This window comes from Apium graveolens, unplaced genomic scaffold (genome assembly GCF_009905375.1).
Source record: "Apium graveolens cultivar Ventura unplaced genomic scaffold, ASM990537v1 ctg858, whole genome shotgun sequence".
Classification (NCBI taxonomy): Eukaryota; Viridiplantae; Streptophyta; class Magnoliopsida; order Apiales; family Apiaceae; genus Apium; species Apium graveolens.
In genome coordinates this window covers 2809-25603 of record NW_027421297.1, presented here as the reverse complement: position 1 = coordinate 25603, position 22795 = coordinate 2809, and the positions used below count along the sequence as shown (strand labels likewise).

General features: G+C 34.3%; 2 protein-coding genes and 2 long non-coding RNA genes across 6 annotated transcripts; 3 read left to right on the top strand and 1 right to left on the bottom strand.

Annotated features, from left to right (window-relative positions):
- Nucleotides 1-890: 890 nt before the first annotated feature.
- On the top strand, nt 891-3591 carry LOC141705134 (putative nucleoredoxin 2). Its single transcript, XM_074508211.1, has 2 exons — nt 891-1616; nt 2331-3591. Exons 1-2 carry the CDS (start codon nt 930-932, stop codon nt 3336-3338), a joined length of 1695 nt encoding a protein of 564 aa, XP_074364312.1. The 5' UTR covers nt 891-929; the 3' UTR covers nt 3339-3591.
- Nucleotides 3592-4961: 1370 nt separating this feature from the next.
- LOC141705136 (uncharacterized) lies at nt 4962-9297 on the top strand. Its single transcript, XR_012568220.1, has 7 exons — nt 4962-5078; nt 6196-6254; nt 6500-6558; nt 6983-7184; nt 8543-8667; nt 8754-8918; nt 9048-9297. It is a non-coding gene; the product is annotated as an uncharacterized LOC141705136 (long non-coding RNA).
- Nucleotides 9298-10080: 783 nt separating this feature from the next.
- On the top strand, nt 10081-11745 carry LOC141705133 (uncharacterized). Its single transcript, XR_012568218.1, has 3 exons — nt 10081-11263; nt 11350-11511; nt 11641-11745. It is a non-coding gene; the product is annotated as an uncharacterized LOC141705133 (long non-coding RNA).
- A 2-nt stretch (nt 11746-11747) lies between these two features.
- Nucleotides 11748-17119, bottom strand: LOC141705132 (putative membrane protein At3g27390). 3 transcript variants are annotated; one of them, XM_074508208.1, is made up of 10 exons: nt 16919-17119; nt 15784-15892; nt 15461-15653; nt 14887-15023; nt 14331-14619; nt 14108-14214; nt 13749-13932; nt 13488-13683; nt 13164-13404; nt 11748-12672 (listed from the first exon to the last, which is right to left on the bottom strand). In XM_074508208.1, exons 1-10 carry the CDS (start codon nt 17010-17012, stop codon nt 12432-12434), a joined length of 1791 nt encoding a protein of 596 aa, XP_074364309.1. In that variant the 5' UTR covers nt 17013-17119; the 3' UTR covers nt 11748-12431. The 3 variants fall into 3 exon arrangements, with proteins under 3 accessions (XP_074364309.1, XP_074364311.1, XP_074364310.1); XM_074508210.1 differs by having other exon boundaries at nt 13488-13662; XM_074508209.1 differs by having other exon boundaries at nt 13749-13917.
- Between the last annotated feature and the right edge of the window lie 5676 nt (nt 17120-22795).

The window sequence follows — 22795 nt, the reverse complement described above, 5'->3', positions numbered from 1 at the left end:
TGGCATTACACAAATATCTGAATAAAAATATATTTTTAATTAAATTATGCAATAAATAATTTATGTTATTTTATGAATAAACATCAAATATCTCATCACTCTTCAAATAAGATGTTAATGAAAAATCTAATTTTTACTACTTAGTGGTGTAATTTATTTATATTTTCAAAAATTATGAAAAATAAATCGAGCCGCAAGGGTGGACTCGATTGGTTAAATAGATGAAAAATTGTGCTCACGGTCACAGATTCAAATCACGCATTTGGAAGCAAAGCCCGAAAAAGGGTTGGGCGGCACAATAGGAAGTATACAGGCAGTAGAAGAAAAACGACCTGAAGCCTATATATGTATATACACACAGCAAAGGAAGATTTGGGGGGAAGACACACACAACAAGTAAAACCCAGAATAATTCAGATATCAAAATTAAACTCAATCAATCGATGGATCCTCCTGCTGGAAAGTGGATTTTGTGTAAACATGATGATGATGATGATGATGATGATGATGATGATGATGATGTTGTCGAGGAGGAGGGGAAGAATAAATCAAAATCATCAACCATCAACAACAAGAGGAAGAAGATGTGGAGTGATTTGGGGACCTCAATCCGTTGTGCCGTTGTGAAGAAGAAGAAGAGGAAGATGAACAATATGTCTAAACAAGAAGAAGAAGAGGAGAAGATATCTAATCTTTACGCTAAATCATCATCATCATCATCTAATAAGAGAAAGAGGAATCAATCATCATCATCATCATCTAATAAGAGAAAGAGGAACCATTTAACTTCTCTTAATAGGAACAAGAGGCGCAACAAAAAGATGCTCAACTATACGACTAGAGAACAACATCATAACAAATCATCATCATCATCCAGTAGTAAAAATAATGATGTGTATAAGGCCATCCGATATATTAGAAAGAGAAAGATGAATTATGACCAGGACACAATCCTATCCAAGAATAAGAGGAACAATCCGGGCAAAGCAAAAACAGACAAGGTGCACAATACTAGTTGCAACATTATTAAAATTGGTGATACAGTCGATTTGTCGGACCTTTTATTCACCAAAAAAAGGAATTTTCTTATCAAATCCAACCAACAGCGGGTTAAGGCCAAGGATCTCTCAGGCAAGTTTGTTGTTTTATATTTTATGACACTCGCAGATTATTACGACGATTTGGGCACAGTGTCAAAACACTTGGTGGATATACATAATAAGTTACAGCCCAAAGGTGATTTCGAGATCGTCCTTGTTGCAATTAATGATCATTTTTCTCCCGATCCTCATCAAATTTTTATGAAAATGTTTTCCACAATGCCATGGCCTGCCATTCCGTTTTCAGATTTAGAATGCAGGAAATGCCTTGAAAACCTGTTTAACAATGATCACAGAATGCCTTGTTCTGTAATCATTGACCCAACAGGTTTTGTTTTGCAATATGATGCCGACCCTTTGTTTCTCAGGTACGGAGCTGCTGCTTATCCTTTTACCAACGAAAGAATACAATCCATCAATTCGGAAGATAATCTACTTATGCAGCAACCTCTTTCCATTCAAAAACTATTGGCCACTCCTGAACGTGATTATCTCGTCAACAACAATGGAGACCATGTATGCATGCTAAATCACCATTTTTTGATTTTAACGATATTAGAAATTTGTCTGTTTTGTTGTTAAGAAAACAGACAAAAATCTTAACAAAAAATAAAGATATTTGTCTGTTTTGCATAGTTATTAAGACGTTGCTTAGTCGTCGTCTAGGCTGAAATCAACCGTCTGGATTCTACTAGGTTAGGCGAATTAGGCAGAGTCTAGGTGAGCGACACCTAGGCGTACATTAGGAGATTTAGGCAATCAGCTATACGTAAATGTGTGCTTTTTTTTAATATATGATTTGATTTTGCCTATTTTCGTCTTTAAGTGGTTAAATTTATAAAGTTGTACAATCAAGTATTGAACCATCATACTTCTAACAAGAGTCTCAAAATTAAACAAACAAAAGTTAGTAAAATCTATTTGTTTCAATCAAATAGACTAATCTTTAAATTAATAATCTAATTATTGTTAGAATCAATTAAAATGTATGCACATAAATATCTAATATATACGCCTATATATATAGAAAAACGCCTAATTCCCCTAATGGACGACTAGGAGGGCACCTTACCTCCTAGGCATCCACGCAGTTCACTATTGTCTTTGTTCTTCTGTATGCCTTGACAAGTATGCTGTTTTGTATTACTAGTTTTTTCATATGTACATTCAACTATACATACTTTTACTAACATCAGTTTCTTTCTTTACAAATGCTACTTAATTTGGCAGGTACCCCTCGATGGTCTTGATCATAAGGCAGTGGGCTTATATTTTTGTCCATGTCTAGATGAACATGATGAATTACACACCACAGGGACACTTAAGAAGCTTTATCAAGAGTTGTCAGAAAACTCGAAAGAGTTTGAGATTGTTCTTATATACACACACGGCTGGTGCGAGCATCATGAGGATACATGTGGTCGCATGGTTGAAGATTCTTTCTTGAATGAAATTAAGACAATGCCTTGGTTGGCACTTCCTTTTAACGACACAAATTGTAGTAAGAAGTTGCAGAGGATTTTCCAACAACCCCAAGAGCTCGGAGTGCCAGTACCGGCAAGGATGGTGATTATTGGACCTCATGGAAAATTCATCGAACTGTTGGGCACTCATATATTGTTGAGTTATGGTGCTCCAGCATACCCGTTCAGCTTTCGCAGTGCTGTCAATTTAGAGCTTGAAATGTTAAAAAAATTAAAGCTGGAGATGTTCTGGGATCTGGACACTGTCTTTATGCACACAAATGGGTCCCGAGTTCGATTTTCACAATATATTGGCAAGAGAATCATAATCTTATTTCAGAACGTCCCCGGTACATTCAACAGTTTTTGGAGGGAGATGAAAGCAAGGTATATTAGGATGAAGGGCACCGACGATGAGTTCGAAGTTATCCACATCTATAGGGGGGTCTATATTAATCGTGATAAGAAGATTGTAGCATCTTTCCCATGGTTTATGCATGCTCATCTTGATCAGGGCTCAGAAGCAAGGAAGTATATAAACCGTGTTTGGCCCGATGTTCTGACAAATTGTGGACTTATTGCATTTGATCAGGACGGATCGATTGTTAGAATGAAAAAAGACCCTGAACTTGGACAAAATATGGTATTTCCCTTTTATCAGGATGGAGATATGGAAAACGAGGTCTCGCTGCATGTGAGAGAGTACATTAATATTAAATGTAAATTAGAATGTGTAAATGAAGGGCCAGACCCAGAAGACTGCTACATGACATAATGATAATGAAAGTAATTCTGGATTCTGGTTTTTGTATATGTACTGTGTACAATGATGATGAAAGTAATTCTGGATTCTGGTTTTTGTATATGCGTTTATATGAAAGTAGCGACCAATGGTTGTGTGCTTGACTTGTCTCTGCAGCTGTAATGAAATCTATGAAGGAGGATTTTGGGCATCTGATATGGCAGCCTCCCAGGTAACTATATATTTTCTTTGAATCTGTTTTTGGGCCCGAGTTGTTTTTCTTGATTTCTTTGTGGTTTCTCGCTTTGAGCTGAGCTGCTGTAGTTTTAAGTTGCGGTTTTCGGAGGTTTCTGAGCAATTTGAAAGCCGTAGGTATTGTTTAGTGCTGCTGTGGGGTCTGCAGAATCAGGGTCTGTTTCTCTGGTTTTGTGTGTGTTATCTGTTGAAGCTATGCAGATGGGTCTGCAGGTTGCTTTCTGTTTTTGGGGGGTGGTTCGATCCTGGGGTTTCAATTTGCTGCAGATTTTTGTCTCGAGTCTGGGAGGATTTGGTGCAATGTTTTTTGTGGGATTTCATTTTTCTGCAAGATTTTGCTTCGGGTTCTGCTGTTGCTTTGTTCAATTTCTGGATTATAGCAGTTCAGGGGTCTTGGGTTTTTGTGCTTCACGTCTCGAGCTGCGTGTAGAGAATTTGCTGGAGTATGGCAGGTTTATGTTTTTGCTGTGCTGCGTTTGATTTACATGGTCCTTGGGAGCAGATAGAGATTTTTTCTGTCTGCATTTTCCTGGATTTGTCGAGCTCATGGACTGTTTTTTGTGTTGGTGATTGGTGTGTGGTTGGTGTTTGGAGTGTGCATGTTTTTCTCTTCTTGGATGGGAGGCATAGGTAGTGCTGCGTGGATTTCATCTATTGGCTGGGAGTTGGCAATTTTCTCCTGGTGTTTAATTTGGAATGTCATGGTCTCTTTTGGAATGCTGCCTTTTGCTTGTTTAATTTGCTGGTCTATTTGCTTAGACTAGCTTTGTTTTTTAAGTTAGTGTTTTTCTCTTTCTCAAGCTAGTTCTTAGAATTCTTGGAGTTTTGTTTCAAGTCTTCTTTGTGGCTAGTTCAAACTCTTTGTATATTCTTTTAGTCTATTAGATTTTACGAGGCTCGACCTCATTTACCCAAAAAAAAAATCCTTTACAAAAACCAAAACAGGGTAGCACAAACTGAGATCTTTTTGCTTTGATTTTATACTAATATAAAGATATTCATGCATATCTTGGTTCGTTTTTTTACTTAATTTTCAGAGCTCATGATTAGGGGGATTTCCCTTGAAGGCATGCATAAATTTTAAATGGGAGTGCAAAGTGATTTTAAATAAGGATCTATTGGACAAACTCAAGTTATGGGGTTACAAAAGATATGACACACTTATTCGAGCTTGACAGATTCTAAATGGTTTTAGCTGTAATACTTGGTCATAGGTGTTGATGCTGTTGTTTTGTACAGTCCTCGAATTTTTGAGAAGGCTGGGATAAAGAGAGATGACCACAAGCTACTCGCCACCATAGGTATTGGAATCTGCAAAACTATTTTTGCTCTGATATCAACATTTTTGCTAGAAAAAGTCGGACGGCGCCCACTGATGCTTTCGAGTATGGGGGCCATGGTAGTTGCTCTACTCGTACTCTCAGGCTCATTATTTGTTATTAATCACTCGCATCAAAAAATTCTGGGTTGTAGGCTGGAGAAGCAAGAAGAGGACAAAAAATTGATTCAGAATTCTAGGTTTGTATCTTCTGCTCAATTTTTATGTTTACTGCTCCTTCCATTACAAATTATCAGGAATGCTTGCTTAGTTGCGCTTAAATTGGTAGTTTTCTGTTTAGAGCTTTTTTCTTTGGCCTTGCTATTAAACACTGTATACATAAGAAGAGCATTATTTGGCAAATACATATGAAGGATTTAATTTCGTTTCATATACAAATTTTGATTGCATGACAATGATACTCTGATGTCGGAAAATCTGCAACTTCTTATTGCTGTCACGAGCCATAAGACCAACGCCATTCTACGCAGACTCCTCAAACAAAGCCATTCTTGAACTAATAGAATAAGGGTTAACTTGATATTAAACAAAGAAAAAATTCATCTTTGATCCAATATTAAAGGATTAAGAAGCTACAGTATGGATCCTCTTAGTCATGTATGCCGCAAATCAAATATGTACATTTATAAAATTTTGAGATAATACAAATAAAAGATTTTTAAGAGTTTAGGCATAAATAAGAAGAAATATTAAATATACTAAAGATTGTGTCATGAAATATCTTGATCCAAGCTGCAAGTTTCCAAATTCCTTTAATCTCATGTTCCATTATTTCCCACATGTGTATACAAAATCAGAAAGAGGGTCATTTGGATCACAGTTTGAATTACGTGATGACAAGGTAATAAGCAATTGAATATGAACAAACCAACATGAAACATAATTGCAGACCTTCTGTAGGAGGCAAGTTGACATTGAAAAAAGCTTTACTAAACCTGCTATCAGTGATGCTCCATGTTCCTGGATGATCCACTTACAATTAAGTTATCTTGGCACAGGAATTTTTTGGCTGCCGGAAAAGTTTAAAGCAATATAGTGCATTAAAAGAAAATGAAAACCATTTTCATATAGGATATATGTTGGTTTCGGACTCTTTGCTTTCTCTCTCCCAAACTCGATCAGATTCAAATCAAGTTGTAGAGCGAAGGAAAAAAACAATGGAAATGCCCTCCGTTTTAAACACAATTGATTTTATCGTGCAAATTTTATGTATAATTACTTTAAAATTATTTTCAATGAATTAATGTATGTGTATACCTGTACAGTTTTTGATGCATCTGTTTTGAGGGTATGCAGGCCGTTGCAGTTCTTAGGAAATGGGCAGGCAGCCCTTGGAATTCCCAGGAAGTGGCCAGGTACCATAGCCATGGTATCATTATACTTACTTTCAGTGTTTATTTTATCTTTAAGTTTACATATTAATCCTGTGGGGGTTTAGGTTTATATTGAAGGAAAAAAACAATGGAAATGCCCTCCGTTTCAAACACAATTGATTTTATCGTGCAAATTTTATGTATAATTACTTTAAAATTCTTTTCAATGAATTAATGTATGTGTATACGTGTACAATTTTTTATGCATATATTTTGAGGGTATGCAGGTCCTTGCAGTTCTTAGGAAATGGGCAGGCAGCCCTTGGAATTCTCAGGAAGTGGCCAGGTACCATAGCCATGGTATCATTATGCTTACTTTCAGTGTTTATTTTATCTTTAAGTTTACATATTAATCCTGTGGGGGTTTAGGTTTATATTGAGCTCCATATAAATTGGGTTTTGTGGATTATCTATCTTATGGAAGTTTATGTTGAGCTCTCATACTCTCTTTGGACCTTAAATATATAATCACTTTCTTCCGAGCTTTGTTTGTTCATTATAAGATGCATGACATAATTAATTTATCTTTAATTTTGTACGTCTTTGTTCTTCTCTGTTTTTAGATATTTTCTGATTTATGTAGGATGCCTATGAACATCTCTTTTTAGTTAAGTATTCAGGCCGCTAATTGTGACCACAATGCGTTATGCATAAAGGCATGCTATTGAATTCAACAGCCACATTAAGTTTATTCATTCATATTTTTCCAGGCTTCCTATCAGATCCCTCAGATTTGGTGGTGTTGTATTGTAAAAACAGACGAAATTAAAGGAAAAAGCAAAGAACTAAATTGAAATATCCTATGCGTTTATATGAAAGTAGCGACCAATGGTTGTGTGCTCGACTTGGCTCTGCAGCTGTAACGAAATCTATGAAGGAGGATCTTAGGCATCTGATATGGCAGCCTCCCAGGTAACTATATATCTTCCTTGAATCTCTGATCGATTTAAAATTGATTGTTTAAAGCATAAATCATATATTTAGCTCTATTATCTCTCTTCCAAATAATATGTGTGGATTTTAGGCAAAAAAATTTTTGATTCAAACTTCAGGTTGCTCAAAGTTCCCTTACATGAAAATATTAATACCTTTAAATTTACTGCACATGGATGTGACCTTCTGAAACTGTGCAGTGCATAGGTCAACAAGTACAACCCAAAAGAGGTCGTGGCTATGTTTTTTTCCTGTAAATTGATATAAATACTTCTGTACTTTCATGTGGCTTCACATTTGTTTTAACAGAGAAACGTTTGACAATATGTGTCTACATATAAAAAAGGAAGTTATAATAGGCTGTCGTGAGATCTTAAATTTAGCCCAATTGTGTATCTAAATTCTTTTAGGCGTAATTATAAACAATTTTTGCTTTTTATTTTCCCTTTATACTATTTCTTTAGGTTTAAATGTGTTTTGCTGAACTGCTTAAGTTGTAATTTAGGTGCAATATTTGGTAATATTCCACCAATAGTGGTGTCATTATTATTAAACTTATTTTGGATGTTATTTGTCGTATAAGGTTTACAATACTGGATCCATACCATTAACGGGTGAGTAGCTTTTTGAGTATCATGTGGAGGTGCACCTATCTGTCATGCCATCCATTCTGAATTTGATGGTTTTCTCCGTTTATGTGTTCTAGCTTGCTGATATGTTAGCACAGGCTACATACTATATTTTCCCTTTTTTCATCTCTTTTCATGTAATTAAAAGCTTTGTCAGAGGCGTAGGTCTAGTGAGTTTTTGGTGTGGTGGTTGGGGGTTTCGATGCTGGGTTGTAGTAGATCAGAGTTTTGGGTGGTTTTGGGACATGGGGAGTGCCCGAGGTGTGGATTCTGTCTGGAGTGGGCGTTTTATTTTGCAGGTTTTTAGGTCTGAAGGTTTAGATGGGTTCTGTAGTGCTGTTGCAGGTCGTGTAGAGGGTCTGGTTTTTTTCGAATGCTGGAGAGGTTTTGCTCGTTTTCAGTGTGGAGTTTCGCTTCGAAGTCGTGATGCTGTAGTTTCAAGTGGTGGTTCTGTTGTAACTTCGAGCGAAGTCTGCAGAATAGGGGAGTTGTTCGTGCAAAGTTTCTCGTGGTGTGACTTCTGTCTCGAGTTTTGGCTGGGTTTTGTTATTGCTGGAATTTGTTTTTGGGCCCGAGTTGTTTTTCTTGATTTCTTTGGTAGTTGTTCTACTCGTACTCTCAGGCTCATTGTCTGTTATTTATCACTCGCATCAGGCCGTTCCTTGGGCTGTTATTTTGGCAATAATTTCGGTGTATTGCTTGTGTCAGTGTTTAAGCATTATGCTCAGGATTACAACCCTTGTACCGATATAAAGAAAAGCTTCAACCTACGCAGGCTTCTTGGTGATATGCCTAGCATTGAAACTCTTAAGGGCAATATCATCAGCCTCTGGGTAAAAGTTTAACAAATTAGATTTCTTTCCTTTTCTTAAATTAAAATATGTCTCTTGTGTTTTAATTTAATAATGTACATACATAGTTTTTGGATCCAGGTTTAACTTTTCACAATTATCTAACCTCAACAATGGAGAACTTGAAGACACTGAAATTATGTAGTGTTGCATTTAATGACGTGTATGTGATTTCAAATGCTCTGTGCTTGCTCAGAAGTATGCCCATGTTGGAATGACTTGAGATAAAAGTGGTGAGTGTTAGTACTAAATTGTGTATTAATTGTTAAAATATTGCTGAAACTTAGATGAGGCACCAACTGATAATTTGTTCTTGATTTCAACTCACGATACAATGTATATGTTACACTCTTGTAATGCAGGGTTGTGACATGAACTGTGGGAGAAACGTAGAGTTAACAGCTGGACAATATTTGGAATCACCAGATTGTGAGCATGTAACTCTAAACCAACTCCAAAATGTGAGCATACATAAAATTTTGGGTTCGCCCCTTTCGAGGGGCGAGCTCCTTTTATTAAAGCTTTGTGAATAGAAATTCAAATCTATGAGGTCAATGCACCTTAAATTACGTACAAAAGAGACAAATAAATTGGGACGGAGGGAGTATCTTGGAGGAGTTGATCTGGCCTCTATGAATTCTATGAATTGATAATAGAAAGTGAAGGTGACAGGACAAATATTCATGCAACTTAATTCCTGAAGGATAAATAACATGACCAGGAATTGGTCTTTGAGACATGAGACCTATTTCTTAAAACAGGTACTATCAGTCAGAAGTATGTTCAGCAATTGAGCATTTCCCAAGTGCACTGTCTATTTGCATTCACTCGCTAGTCTTTCACCTCTATTGTTAATAACTCTCACAAACTGCAGTCAGATATTCTTTTTGTAATAAATTTTTGGATGATAAAACTACTAATCAAACTGAGCTTTGGACAAGCCAATTCACGATGCTATGTCAAATACAGAAGCAAGGAAGTATATAAACCGTGTTTGGCCCGATGTTCTGACAAATTGTGGACTTATTGCATTTGATCAGGACGGATCGATTGTTAGAATGAAAAAAGACCCTGAACTTGGAGAAAATATGGTATTTCCGTTTTATCAGGATGGAGATATGGAAAACGAGGTCTCGCTGCATGTGAGAGAGTACATTAACATTAAATGTAAATTAGAATGTGTAAATAAAGGGCCAGACCCAGAAGACTGCTACATGACATAATGATAATGAAAGTAATTCTGGATTCTGGTTTTTGTATATGTACTGTGTACAATGATGATGAAAGTAATTCTGGATTCTGGTTTTTGTATATGCGTTTATATGAAAGTAGCGACCAATGGTTGTGTGCTTGACTTGGCTCTGCAGCTGTAACGAAATCTATGAAGGAGGATCTTGGGCATCTGATATGGCAGCCTCCCAGGTAACTATATATTTTCTTTGAATCTGTTTTTGGGCCCGAGTTGTTTTTCTTGATTTCTTTGTGGTTTCTCGCTTCGAGCTGAGCTGCTGTAGTTTTAAGTTGCGGTTTTCGGAGGTTTCTGAGCAATTTGAAAGCCGTAGGTATTGTTTAGTGCTGCTTTGGGGTCTGCAGAATCAGGGTCTGTTTCTCTGGTTTTGTGTGTGTTATCTGTTGAAGCTATGCAGATGGGTCTGCAGGTTGCTTTGTGTTTTTGGGGGGTGGTTCGATCCTGGGGTTTCAATTTGCTGCAGATTTTTGAATATTTTCGATACTGGGGGGTGGTTCGATCATGTGGAGGTGCACCTATCTGTCATGCCATCCATTCTGAATTTGATGGTTTTCTCCGTTTATGTGTTCTAGCTTGCTGATATGTTAGCACAGGCTACATACTATATTTTCCCTTTTTTCATCTCTTTTCATGTAATTAAAAGCTTTGTCCGAGGGGTAGGTCTAGTGAGTTTTTGGTGTTGTGGTTGGGGGTTTCGATGCTGGGTTGTAGTAGATCAGAGTTTTGGGTGGTTTTGGGACATGGGGAGTGCCCGAGGTGTGGATTCTGTCTGGAGTGGGGGTTTTATTTTGCAGGTTTTTAGGTCTGAAGGTTTAGATGGGTTCTGTAGTGCTGTTGCAGGTCGTGTAGAGGGTCTGGTTTTTTTCGAATGCTGGAGGGGTTTTGCTCGTTTTCAGTGTGGAGTTTCACTTCGAAGTCGTGATGCTGTAGTTTCAAGTGGTGGTGCTGTTGTAACTTCGAGCGAAGTCTGCAGAATAGGGGAGTTGTTCGTGCAAAGTTTCTCGTGGTGTGACTTCTGTCTGGGGTTTTGGCTGGGTTTTGTTATTGCTGGAATTTGTTTTTGGGCCCGAGTTGTTTTTCTTGATTTCTTTGGTAGTTGCTCTACTCGTACTCTCAGGCTCATTGTCTGTTATTTATCACTCGCATCAGACCGTTCCTTGGGCTATTATTTTGGCAATAATTTCGGTGTATTGCTTGGTGTCAGTGTTTAAGCATTATGCTCAGGATTACAACCCTTGTACCGATATAAAGAAAAGCTTCAACCTACGCAGGCTTCTTGGTGATATGCCTAGCATTGAAACTCTTAAGGGCAATATCATCAGCCTCTGGGTAAAAGTTTAACAAATTAGATTTCTTTCCTTTTCTTAAATTAAAATATGTCTCTTGTGTTTCAATTTAATAATGTACATACATAGTTTTTGGATCCAGGTTTAACTTTTCACAATTATCTAACCTCAATGGAGAACTTGAAGACACTGAAATTATGTAGTGTTGCATTTAATGACGTGTATGTGATTTCAAATGCTCTGTGCTTGCTCAGAAGTACGCCCATGTTGGAATGACTTGGGATAAAAGTGGTGAGTGCTAGTACTAAATTGTGTATTAATTGTTAAAATATTGCTGAAACTTAGATGAGGCACCAACTGATAATTTGTTCTTGATTTCAACTCATGATGCAATGTATATGTTACACTCTTGTAATGCAGGGTTGTGACATGAACTGTGGGAGAAACGCAGAGTTAACAGCTGGACAATATTTGGAATCACCAGATTGTGAGCATGTAACTCTAAACCAACTCCAAAATGTGAGCTCCTTTTATTAAAGCTTTGTGAATAGAAATTCAAATCTATGAGGTCAATGCACCTTAAATTACGTACAAAAGAGACAAATAAATTGGGACGGAGGGAGTATCTTGGAGGAGACAAAAACAAAATTGAAGAAAATTTTAACTGGACTTGGCCCTCAAGCTATCTGAGTATTCTGGTTAACTAATAGACCTTCACCTGTAATCTAATAAGCTGCAGAGACTTAGCCAATAGAAGATACTTCAGCCTTGGATTGGCCTTGAATCAATTTTCAGAAACCAAGTACTTGTATACTCGTTTGCTGTGACTCGACTCGATCTAGCATACGAGTCTAGTTCCAACAAAATTATGGTTCTCGTAGTTGTACGAGTCCAGCTCGAGTCTGTACTGAACTCGGCTAAAACAAGATTAAACAGAAACTTAATTCTACTGAATCTCACCGTCGTTTGTACAAAACCGTAAAGTAATATCATTACTAATTACCACACCTGATTATCCCTAATCGTATACAACAATGAAGAAACAAGTTGTCGATTACTGTACTGTGGCTCCGAGCTAGGCAGCAAATGCATGAAGAAGTGGAATATCACAGTGTACAAATACCTTACTAATGGTATGCTTTTGTCGTAAACTTAATAAGGGCCAAGTGCAAGTCTCAAGTGTAACCCCTAGCATTTCGTAGCTTCACATTTTATACCATGTCTGCATGATTGCTCTTGTTCCGGCTGCTAGTCTCTACAATGTTGCCCTTATCCTTCTTCTGGCCTCGTCCAAGGAAAAATCTACCTCCACGCTTAGGTTTTACATGTGTTCCATCTTGATCTGCTTCTTGACCAGTTTCAATTACATCCAAATACAGCACCTTCACTAGATTCCTAAAACGACGCCTAAATGTTGGCATTCTTGACATAAAACCAATAATACCCTGCAGTCTGTCACAAAACGATCATGATTCATAAATCTTTAGGATCCGCTCGACATGTTATTAACACTAAAGAACTAACTATAACCACTTGCAACATATTAAATATATATAGTCTAATGAATTTTTCAAGATAGCACACATAATTTAAACAATTAGTAAATTTAAATTAGTTAACCTTAGAACTAGTAACCCTAAAATGTATAACTTTGGAGAGGTATATGTTTTATTTTGTCCGAAATGTGTCTATTAGTGTTCTGCAACATCTTTCATTGGTTTAGAAAATCCCAAAACGGTATTTTCAATTTTTATGTTTACTTGTATCTTAAAAATAACAGAACAAAACACAAGAATAGACCTGATAATCTGCAACCACACTGACTATTACAAGAGCGTCGGATGTCGTAATTAGTAACTTTCAATTTGTTTGGTTTGTTCAAAAAGAAATAAGGAGGATAACATATATGGCATAATGAAACATAATTTTGTACAAAATTTTACCTCCTAATTATTGCTTGCAGTTGCGCTCTTCTTACAGTATCAGATGATGGAAAGTCGGAGTCATCCCAGTCTTCAGTGTTCTCATTTTTGTACCCCATGACAAGCTTTTTAAGGCAGATTTCTTCATTTTCTTCTAACTTCATTCCCTTGATCTGCTCCTTCATGATCAATAAAGGCCCGACAAACCACTCAAACATCTTATCCCTAGGCCAATTAGTCGCTGTCAGCTGAATGTCATCAGCTGAAAATTAATACAAGTATTATAACTACATCTAAAGATTACGTAACAGAGATATCAAAGATAAAGAGTTTAGGAAGACATACAAATCAACAAACCAGGCGACTCTGACTTTGCAGACGCAAGCAAACACTGCAAAATGGTCCAGGCAGGTAATTTGATCTCTAATTTTTTACAATTTCCCTTCAGTATGCACTCCGCAATATCTTTGACATCTAGCAAACCATCACGTAGTAGTATCCTACCATTCACTTCACAGGACTTGAACAACCAATCCCATACCTGTTATATTCTACTGTGAATTTACTTTACAGATTTTGACATTAAATTTACAGGATTTCACTAACCTGCACAACTGTGTACTGTTGAATAGCCCACTTCAGTGTTTTTGATCTCTGAGAAGCCAGTTTTGTACCTTGTAAACATTCCCTCTCTTTTGTCTTAACACTTTCGTTTTCAATGGACTTCATTCTTTCAATGCTATTAGGAGGGTCCATGTTTCTACGATATTTTGGCCTAGCTGCCATAAGACTTATAGAATCAAATTATATAATCAACAACATTTCTATAACTATCTTTTGTCTAATAAGTAATCGTTTTCATTGTTAATGGGAAACTTTATATATAAGATATCCCTAATCCTACTGAGAAGAGAGGGTGGAGAAAATAAAGTCATTGTGCAGGAAAAAAAAATTATGTACGCTACCTCGGAAAACAGGATCCTTCCCTGAGATAAAGCATGTCATTTGTATATTCATCAAACAATGAAATCACAGCTATTAGAAATGCCAGCCCCATCTGAAAGGAGTCTTCCTGAGAATACATGAACCTCGTGTAAGCTAAATCTTCACACAATAATGATAAACACAAGTACAATCTTATAGTAGAAGATCATAAACTACTAGGTCTGCAATTTAAATCCAATAGACCTGCTGAACAATAACCCCACTATAGAGCCCCAGGAAGAAGCTGGAGAAAAAAGCACCAATTAACGCTCCCACTACAGCTAAAGGCCATAGGATGATTGCAAGCGCTGCAAATGGAACACATACTGTCTCTAAAAATGGCCCTTCTCTTCCAACTAGGTCTTCAAATAGTCTTTTCCATCCTCTGTACAACATATATGGGGATTTCCAAAGAGCAATAGCTGTAATTAAGGGCACATCCACCGGCACTGCCAGAACCATAACAAGCAAGCACTGTGGGAGCTTCAACAACCTGTATCCGCAGAATGTGTCAACTACGCATTTTTATAACTTCTTGTTCCGAGTATATTCCACATCAGACATATTAAATACAGTTGGCATTAAAGGAAAGCAAAACAGTCAAATTTTATGCTGTTCAACTCTAATCTACTCTCATCAACCTATTTAAAAAATTAACCAGTGTTTTTATGGAATGAGTGTGAATGCTTTGTTTGATCTACAATTCAGTAAAGTAGATTGAAATACAAGACTAAAGTTAATTGATGCAGATATCACTTACTTTACGTCAACGGGATTCTCATCGGCAGGTATTTCCTCGATCAGTTCATCCATAAAAGAAAAGTAGGAGTGAAAGCAAAAATCTGTGAGATCTCGTACGACAGTGCAGCTTCCCCCAATTGTGGGAATGACACCATCCTGACAATAAGCATTAGCTAAAGGAATTAGCACAAGACATTTAACAAGATACTACTACATTATTCAGAGCCGAGAAATATTTATTAAATAATGTATTGGATTCAGAAACTAGTTTATAAACCAACTCTTATTGATCATGATGAAGACTAGATATTTGATTAAGACGGGAGATCTTCCAATAACCCTAATGGAGACCTCGCGGCTTGCCATAGATATATAGCGTTAAATGAGAGTGCAAGATCTTTGAGATAATAATCAGTCCAAACATTGTACAATATTGGTGCAAACTGTGGTATTTGAATTTTAGCTGAACGCATAAGTTTGACCGCAAATTACCGGAGTTCAACCAGTTTACTTCACATTTCCAGGAAATTACAAGGTATATATGCTAACAATTTGAGAACGTGTACATAAATGTAGTGAAAGTAAAGACTCACAATAAAACAATGTAGCGTTTTCTCTGTAGTGTTACGTCCTATGAACTCAAAAGTTGCAATTAAGGGTGCAAAGAACCCATAAGCAATTCCTCCGAGGATGCTTGCTACAATCACAATAGTCGGCCATAGGACTAAAGGCAGCGGTAGACAAAGCACTAAGAGAATCTTAAGAACCCATCCAAGCCTCTTCGTTCTGAATTTAGAGAAAATGTAAGAGCTAAATACGTACATGAACAAGTACTTACAGGCACCTATTTATTCATGTTTCATAAATTCGGAGTGTATGCAATAAACTTGAACATAGCATTGGAAGAGAGTCCTACTTTATAACACAGTAGTAAGTCCATATGCAATGTGCAGGCCAAAGACCAATCACCACAGCTGAATCTCCAATAGTAATGATTCCTGCTGCAATCGGGCATATAATTGCCCCTTTTCAAAACACACAAAAAAAAATTTGAATTCAGATTGCTTTTGCACATCACTTTGTTTACAGACGCCGTACCATGCACAAAACTCGTAAGGGTTAGTAGATGTAAAACTAAAGAGCAAAAACTAACAAGCTGTACAATTACAATAGCATAATGCAAATTTTCACCAAATGAGACAAAGTAGTACAATTACAAACATATTGAAGTTTTATTCCTTAAGTTGTTCCATAATCACCATTCTATAGTCCTAGTCTCCTATATATAGTAAAGGTTTATACTACCATTTCAATGTTTTCCTCGAATGAACGAATTTAGGTGCTTGGGGATGAATAGTGCCATCTTGTGATGAATGCACATTATTTCATTGTTTTCCTCGAATGATCGAATTTAAGTGCCTGCGGATGAATTGTGCCATCTTGTGATGAATACACATTATTTCAACGTTTTCCTCGAATGATCGAATTTAAGTGCTTGGGGATGAATTGTGCCATCTTGTGATGAATACACATACAAACTAAAATTTAATTACTGTAATCTGAAAATTAATTCTCATTCCTGATTTTTTCATAATTCTTCATTTCAATTATTCTACCATACAGATCAGAGTAGGAATAAACCAAAAGTTACATACATAACTAACTTGGTAGGGGCTAAATATCAATTAAATCCAAGTACACATATGCAGGGGCGGATCCAGAAATATATTTTTAGGGGACACCGAGCAAATTTTAAAAAAACACTCCTATGATTTTGAATTTTACGAGGGCATTTTCATATATTTTCAAAAAATTTAATAATGAAAAAACATAAAATTTGATTTTAGAGGAAACACGTGTCCTCGGTGCCCCTTTCTAGATCTGCCCCTGCTCACATATGCATATAAACTATTGGCAGAACCAAGATTCCGAAATGCAAAATGAATTATCGCTAATTTGGACTAAGTCGAGATTTCAGTCTAGGTTAGCCCCTGGTTCCGTCCTCAGACATATCTATGTATTATGATATGCATGTAAATGTAAGAGAATACCTTTAAGAAGACCAAGGAGGAAGAGAAGGAAGAAGAAGGGAAGAAAGGTGATAAAGCTCCACAAGGTATTGAAAAATCCAGCAGGAACATCCATTGCTAGTTCCCAAGCTTATTAACTAGCTAACTAGAAAATCTGTTGTGTTTTTACTAGGTTATAAATGAACAAGACAGAGAGAGAATAAAACACATGCTAATTTTTCACTGTCATTCCTGGTTTATGTTACAGGAAAATTATAGCTAGGCGGTAAATACAAGCTATCTTTCGTGTCCACGATAAATATACTAGAATATCGAGTAGGCAGAAATTCGAATTTGATTACCGATACCCATTGTTATGAAAATTGGAAATCGGTATTATTTAGTAGAATAATTTTTTGATAATTAATCGGATAGTCGGTAGTTAATCAGATTAATTAATTGGAACCTTATTTACTAAAATTTTATTAAGTTAAATATATTAATTTAAGAAAATGATGCAGTGATTATTCGGATTATAAAATCAAATCGGCGGTTTATATTGAAATTTTTAATCGGGTGATTAATCGATAAAATCGGAGTTTTTTAGAACAAAGTTGATACCATATTAAGTCATCACTTAATTTTAAAACTCAAGGTGCCTTATTTCATATTAGTATTTTAATATATAATAAAATATAAACAATATTTGTGAGTTTACATTATCTAAATTTTTTGTAGTGAAAAAATCATAAAAAAAATACGAGGTTATTAATTATAATTACAAAAAAAATATTTATTTATAAAAGTATCATAATATTTTATATTAAAAAATACATGTATCTCATACAACTTAAAATAATTTTTAAAATTTTTGCCAAGTAAAATCACAAGAAACCAAAAATCTAATATTTATCTTTTCGCAAAAAGAACAAGAGCTCAACCTCTAGAGGTGTAAACGAGTCAAACTGTTCATGAGCTACTCGAGCCTACTGATCCTTTTACGAGCCGAGTTTCGAACTTGAAATTAAAGACTCGATCGAGCTCGAGCTTGAGTCCAAATTATTTTAATCGAGTTTGAACCGAGTCTAACAGTATTCGGCTCGGCTACACCCCGAGCTCAACCGGGTCGAAAGTATGTTACAAGGAAAAAAGAAACATGTTAGCTGGGAGTAACGTGGCGAAAAGGTATAGAGCCGCGTGACACGTGTTAGAAGGTTGGTGCACTATTGCTTAAATTTAATGTGATATTCCCGCATAAAGTGTCACTCATACTCACGTTATTTCTGTTTCTCGATTTTAATTTTATAATTATATTTTTTTTCTTACTCATCAATGTGGACACGTGGTGGTGCTACGGTGAATTGTGTTTGGACCGGATCTGTTAGGTTTTACTAAAATTCGCTACTTAAGGCCCGAGAGTAAAAGCAAAAAGGTTTGGGCTTGGGCCCAATTTGTTTGGGAAATATTTTAGAATTGGATATTAATTATAAGCCCTTCTAAAATTGGACTGCTAAAATAACCATTAACCATTAACCAATGCATGCTGCAACAATTTGTTTGGTTTTTGGAGTTCCTTAATTCTAGAAACAAGTTATTGTTTCGTGTATTCTTTGTATAGTTTATTTGTGGATGTTTGATGATTTGCATTCTTCAAAGTAACTTAAAAATTGGACAACAAAGTTACTCGATACTCGCTTAACCTCAAATTTACGAGAATATATACTCATTTGTAAGATTATAAGTCATATTTATCAAAAAAAAGGACAACAAGATACTTCAATTGATACGAGTTTATCTATTTTCATTCCTGATTCTCGGTCAGATTCTCGCTCATCCCAAATTTTATTATCAGAACAAAATACTCATCAAAAGGCATAGAGTCAAATTATTCAAAAACTAAAAATGAACAATAAAACTATTTTAAATTTATATATATAGTAATTTATTATGTCAATTAAAGATAAGATTAGAAATGTGAGTCAGGACTCTGTTCGAGAATCCTGTTAAAAATTGTTTTGTTGTTAGAAAAAATGTCTCATGAAAAAATTAGATGATTGTTTGATTTTTAATATATACTTGTTTTAATGTAAAAGATTAAAAAAAATATTTTTGATGAGTTTTGATAGTGAAATCAGCAATTGTTTTCAGAAAAAGCTCAAAAAAGTTTTTTTTTAAGTATGGATGTACCTAATTTCTTTTATAGCAGATTTCAATCAAAAGCACTTTTTAAAATAAGCAATTTTTGAAATTTATCAAACAATTTTGAAAAGTAACTGTTGCTTTGCTGTCCGCAACGGCTATAACAAATATATCGAACATGTTTCTCCTTATCTAAGTTACATATTGTTCCGGTCCTAATTCAAAATGATTTAAAACGAGTTGAATACGAATCAATAATTTCCATTCTTTCGAATCGAACGCGTATAAACTCAGATTAAAAATCAAACACAACCCATGTACAAAGTGGTCAATTAATCTCAAATGCCGATCATTCAAAGTACGTGAACTTTGTTTTAATCGCTCTTGTGCCGACCTAGAAACTAGTGGCAAATTGTCCACTATTCCTTCTTAACTTTTCTTCCTTCTTACTTTATCACATTATTAAGATCTATTATCTAGTACTATACGTTTATTATTACAGACTTACAGGTTACTTAAAGTTTGGGAACATCGGACTTTTTGTCAAACCATGCATGTTCGTATAAGTTGATTAATGGAGGATGTGAGTTTCTTTTTCCTTTGATCAAGAGGATGTAATTACTTCTTTTGCCCTTCTTGCACTTTTAAATAATTATCGCTTGATTTTCTGACACAAATGTTTAGATTTGAATGAATATTGATAAACTAAACATATCCAGTATATTCCGCGTAACACAGGATATGGGGAGGATAGGAGTTTCTTCTTTCTTTGATCAAGAGGATATAATTACTTCTTTTGCCCTTCTTGCACTTTTAAATAATTATCGCTTGATTTTCTGACACAAATGTTTAGATTTGAATGAATATTGTTATTCAGTTAAAAGAATAAATCAAACCAAACTAAACCAAACCAAACGTACCGAGTATATCTCGCTTAACGCAGGGTCTGGGAAGAATAAGATGTACGCAGCCTTCCCCTCATTTCAAAAAATGAGGAGGCTGTTTCCCGAAAGACCCCGGCGCGTGTCAAAAAACGTAATAAGTGAAAATAACAATTTAACATATATACGCAAGATTTAATATCAACTTTAAACAGACAAAAAACTGATCACTTAAATTGAAAAGCGTCGAGCCCATGATATTATTCACGTCGGAATAAACTGCGCGGTAAAAGCTTCTAAAAGTATATGCCAGAAAGTCGGTAGGCAATTATTTGAAAACAAAGATAATACATCGTCAGTTTTTTTTAATATTTTTCATGTGGCTTTTATACATATAATTTAAACTGATTTGACCATATAATTAAAATAATTATATGTATAAGTTATATTTTTATTCAAAAAAATAAAAAAGTTATTATTTAACTATGTGTTTGAATAATCAATGGAGCGCAATCAAATCAAGGTAACTATCATGTGAATACGATAATCGACTAAGTTACTATCTCCGTCACTTTCAAATTTTTGTATATAAAATATTTTGTTCTTATCAATTAGTATTTGGTGCTCGTTTGTGAAATTTTAAAATAATTAACTTATAACTTAAACTGAACAATTGACTTATTAGTGATAAGTTGAAAAATGCTTATAAATTATATAAGTGTTTAAATAATTTTATTTATAATTCAGAATTCTTTTTACTTAAATGGACTAAAATAAATAATTTTTAGATATAATTATGTTAATTCTTATATTTTAAGTTAGATTAACATTTAAAATATATTTTTCTAAACTAAAATTAAAAAAAAATGAAAAATAAAAAATAAGTTGAGAAAAAATATGTCGTTACTAACATTCAACTTATAAATTATAAATTCAACTTATAAGTTGAGTCGACAAACACTCGTTGATAAGTTATTAAGGGCTTATAAATTGTTAAGCTAACTTATCAGATTTGCCAAACACGCACGTTTTACCCTTGCGAACTTATTATGCATTGTACACATATTGTACATATGTTATATTTGATTAAAATCATATATTTTTTTTGGTGACGAGGATAAGGGTGTAGACATTTTTTTTTGGTGAGACCCTACATCAAGGGAAGTTTAGTTAATATATTTGGTTTAATATATATTTTATCTTTTTAACTACTCAATTAAAATATTTTAAATTTTGAAATTTGTGAAAAAAAATTAAAATCATATATTACAAAATAAAGTTAGTAATAGTTTTATGTCGGGTTAAATATCAAGTAGGCCACTTCCTGCATCTAAATATATCAAGTGAGTTACTGATTACATGACTGACTCAAATGAGTCACTAATTTGAAAATTTGTATCAAAAATATCACTTTATTAGTCGAAATTCATAAAAGTATTATATATTAAGGCTTGCACATTTTTTATAAATGATATTACATCCAAATGGAAGATTCTGAGTTCTAGTATTTTAGATGATATTTTTAAATTTTTAAAAATTTATCTACTATTTATTTTATTTAAATCAAATATAAAATCATAAAATTAAAAATAAATAGTTGATAAAATTTTAAAAATCTAACAATATTATCTAAAATAGTAGAACTCGGAATCCTTCGTTTTGGATGTAATATCTTTCCTAAAAAATGTGTGAAACTCAATATATAATACTTTTAAAAATTTCGACTAACGATAAAGGTGATATTTTTTATACAAATTTTTAAATGAGTGATTAATTTGAATCAGTTTTGTAATCTGTGACTCACTTGATACATTTAGACGCAGTAAATGACCTACTTAATATTTAACCCGTTTTACCTTAATGGACTAGTGTGGAAAATTTTGTAAAGGTATACATAAAGTACCAGGTCAGGAATATCTAAAATGAAATAAACATGTGGGTGAAGGAACTGTGATTGTAATTTTCAAATTGATTGAAAATACTTTTAGGATATTGTTGATCACAAATATCTGTAAACACTACATAGACGTGGGTGAAGAAGGTGTAGTCAACAAAATAAATGAGTGGCACTGGTGCGGGTGCCTGTAACGTGTATATATATATATATCTATATATATATGTGTCTTTATTCCGGGTAGAACCACATTTTATATGGAGATATGTGGAAAACTATTATTTTTATTATAGAATCTCATCACAAATTGTAAAATTTTATTTTAAAAAGTATAAAATTTGATGCTAATCTAGAATAATAAATATAATAAAAAATGTACAATAAAAATTTGATAAATTACTTGATTTTAAATTTGATTCTAAAGTGGAATAATTTTTAATAAGTGTGATTTTAATATGATTCTGCTATAGAATTAATTTAAACTTTGTTTAATAATTACAATGATTTTTTAAATAAAAAATTATGTAACTTCGTTTTTTAACTTGATAATTAAAATTTATAACTATATATGATGAAAAATAAAATAAATTATATATATTATATTTTTTAAATAATATTTCTCCACGATTCTCTGTATAAAAAGGTACTCCATAGAGTGCTACCCTATATATATATATATGATGCTTGATGCCTCTTCTTTTCTTCGTGCACATTTTGAAAATTAAAATTATTTGGTTAAGATATTATTTAAATTTTATGAAGTGATTTTTAGAAAATTGAATAATTTATTAGTAATTTATCAAGAATCGATTAAATATTTGTCAAGAATCAATTAAATATGACAAATATTTTGACCAATTTTTGAGTAATTTATCGACAATTTTGATAAAATGATATCAAGAAAAGAAGATTTGTTAATTCCAATATAAATATTGCTTATACAATATATGTATTTGGGTTTAAAAAAAAATTGTAAGCCTTTAACTATAAGGAAACTTTTAAAAA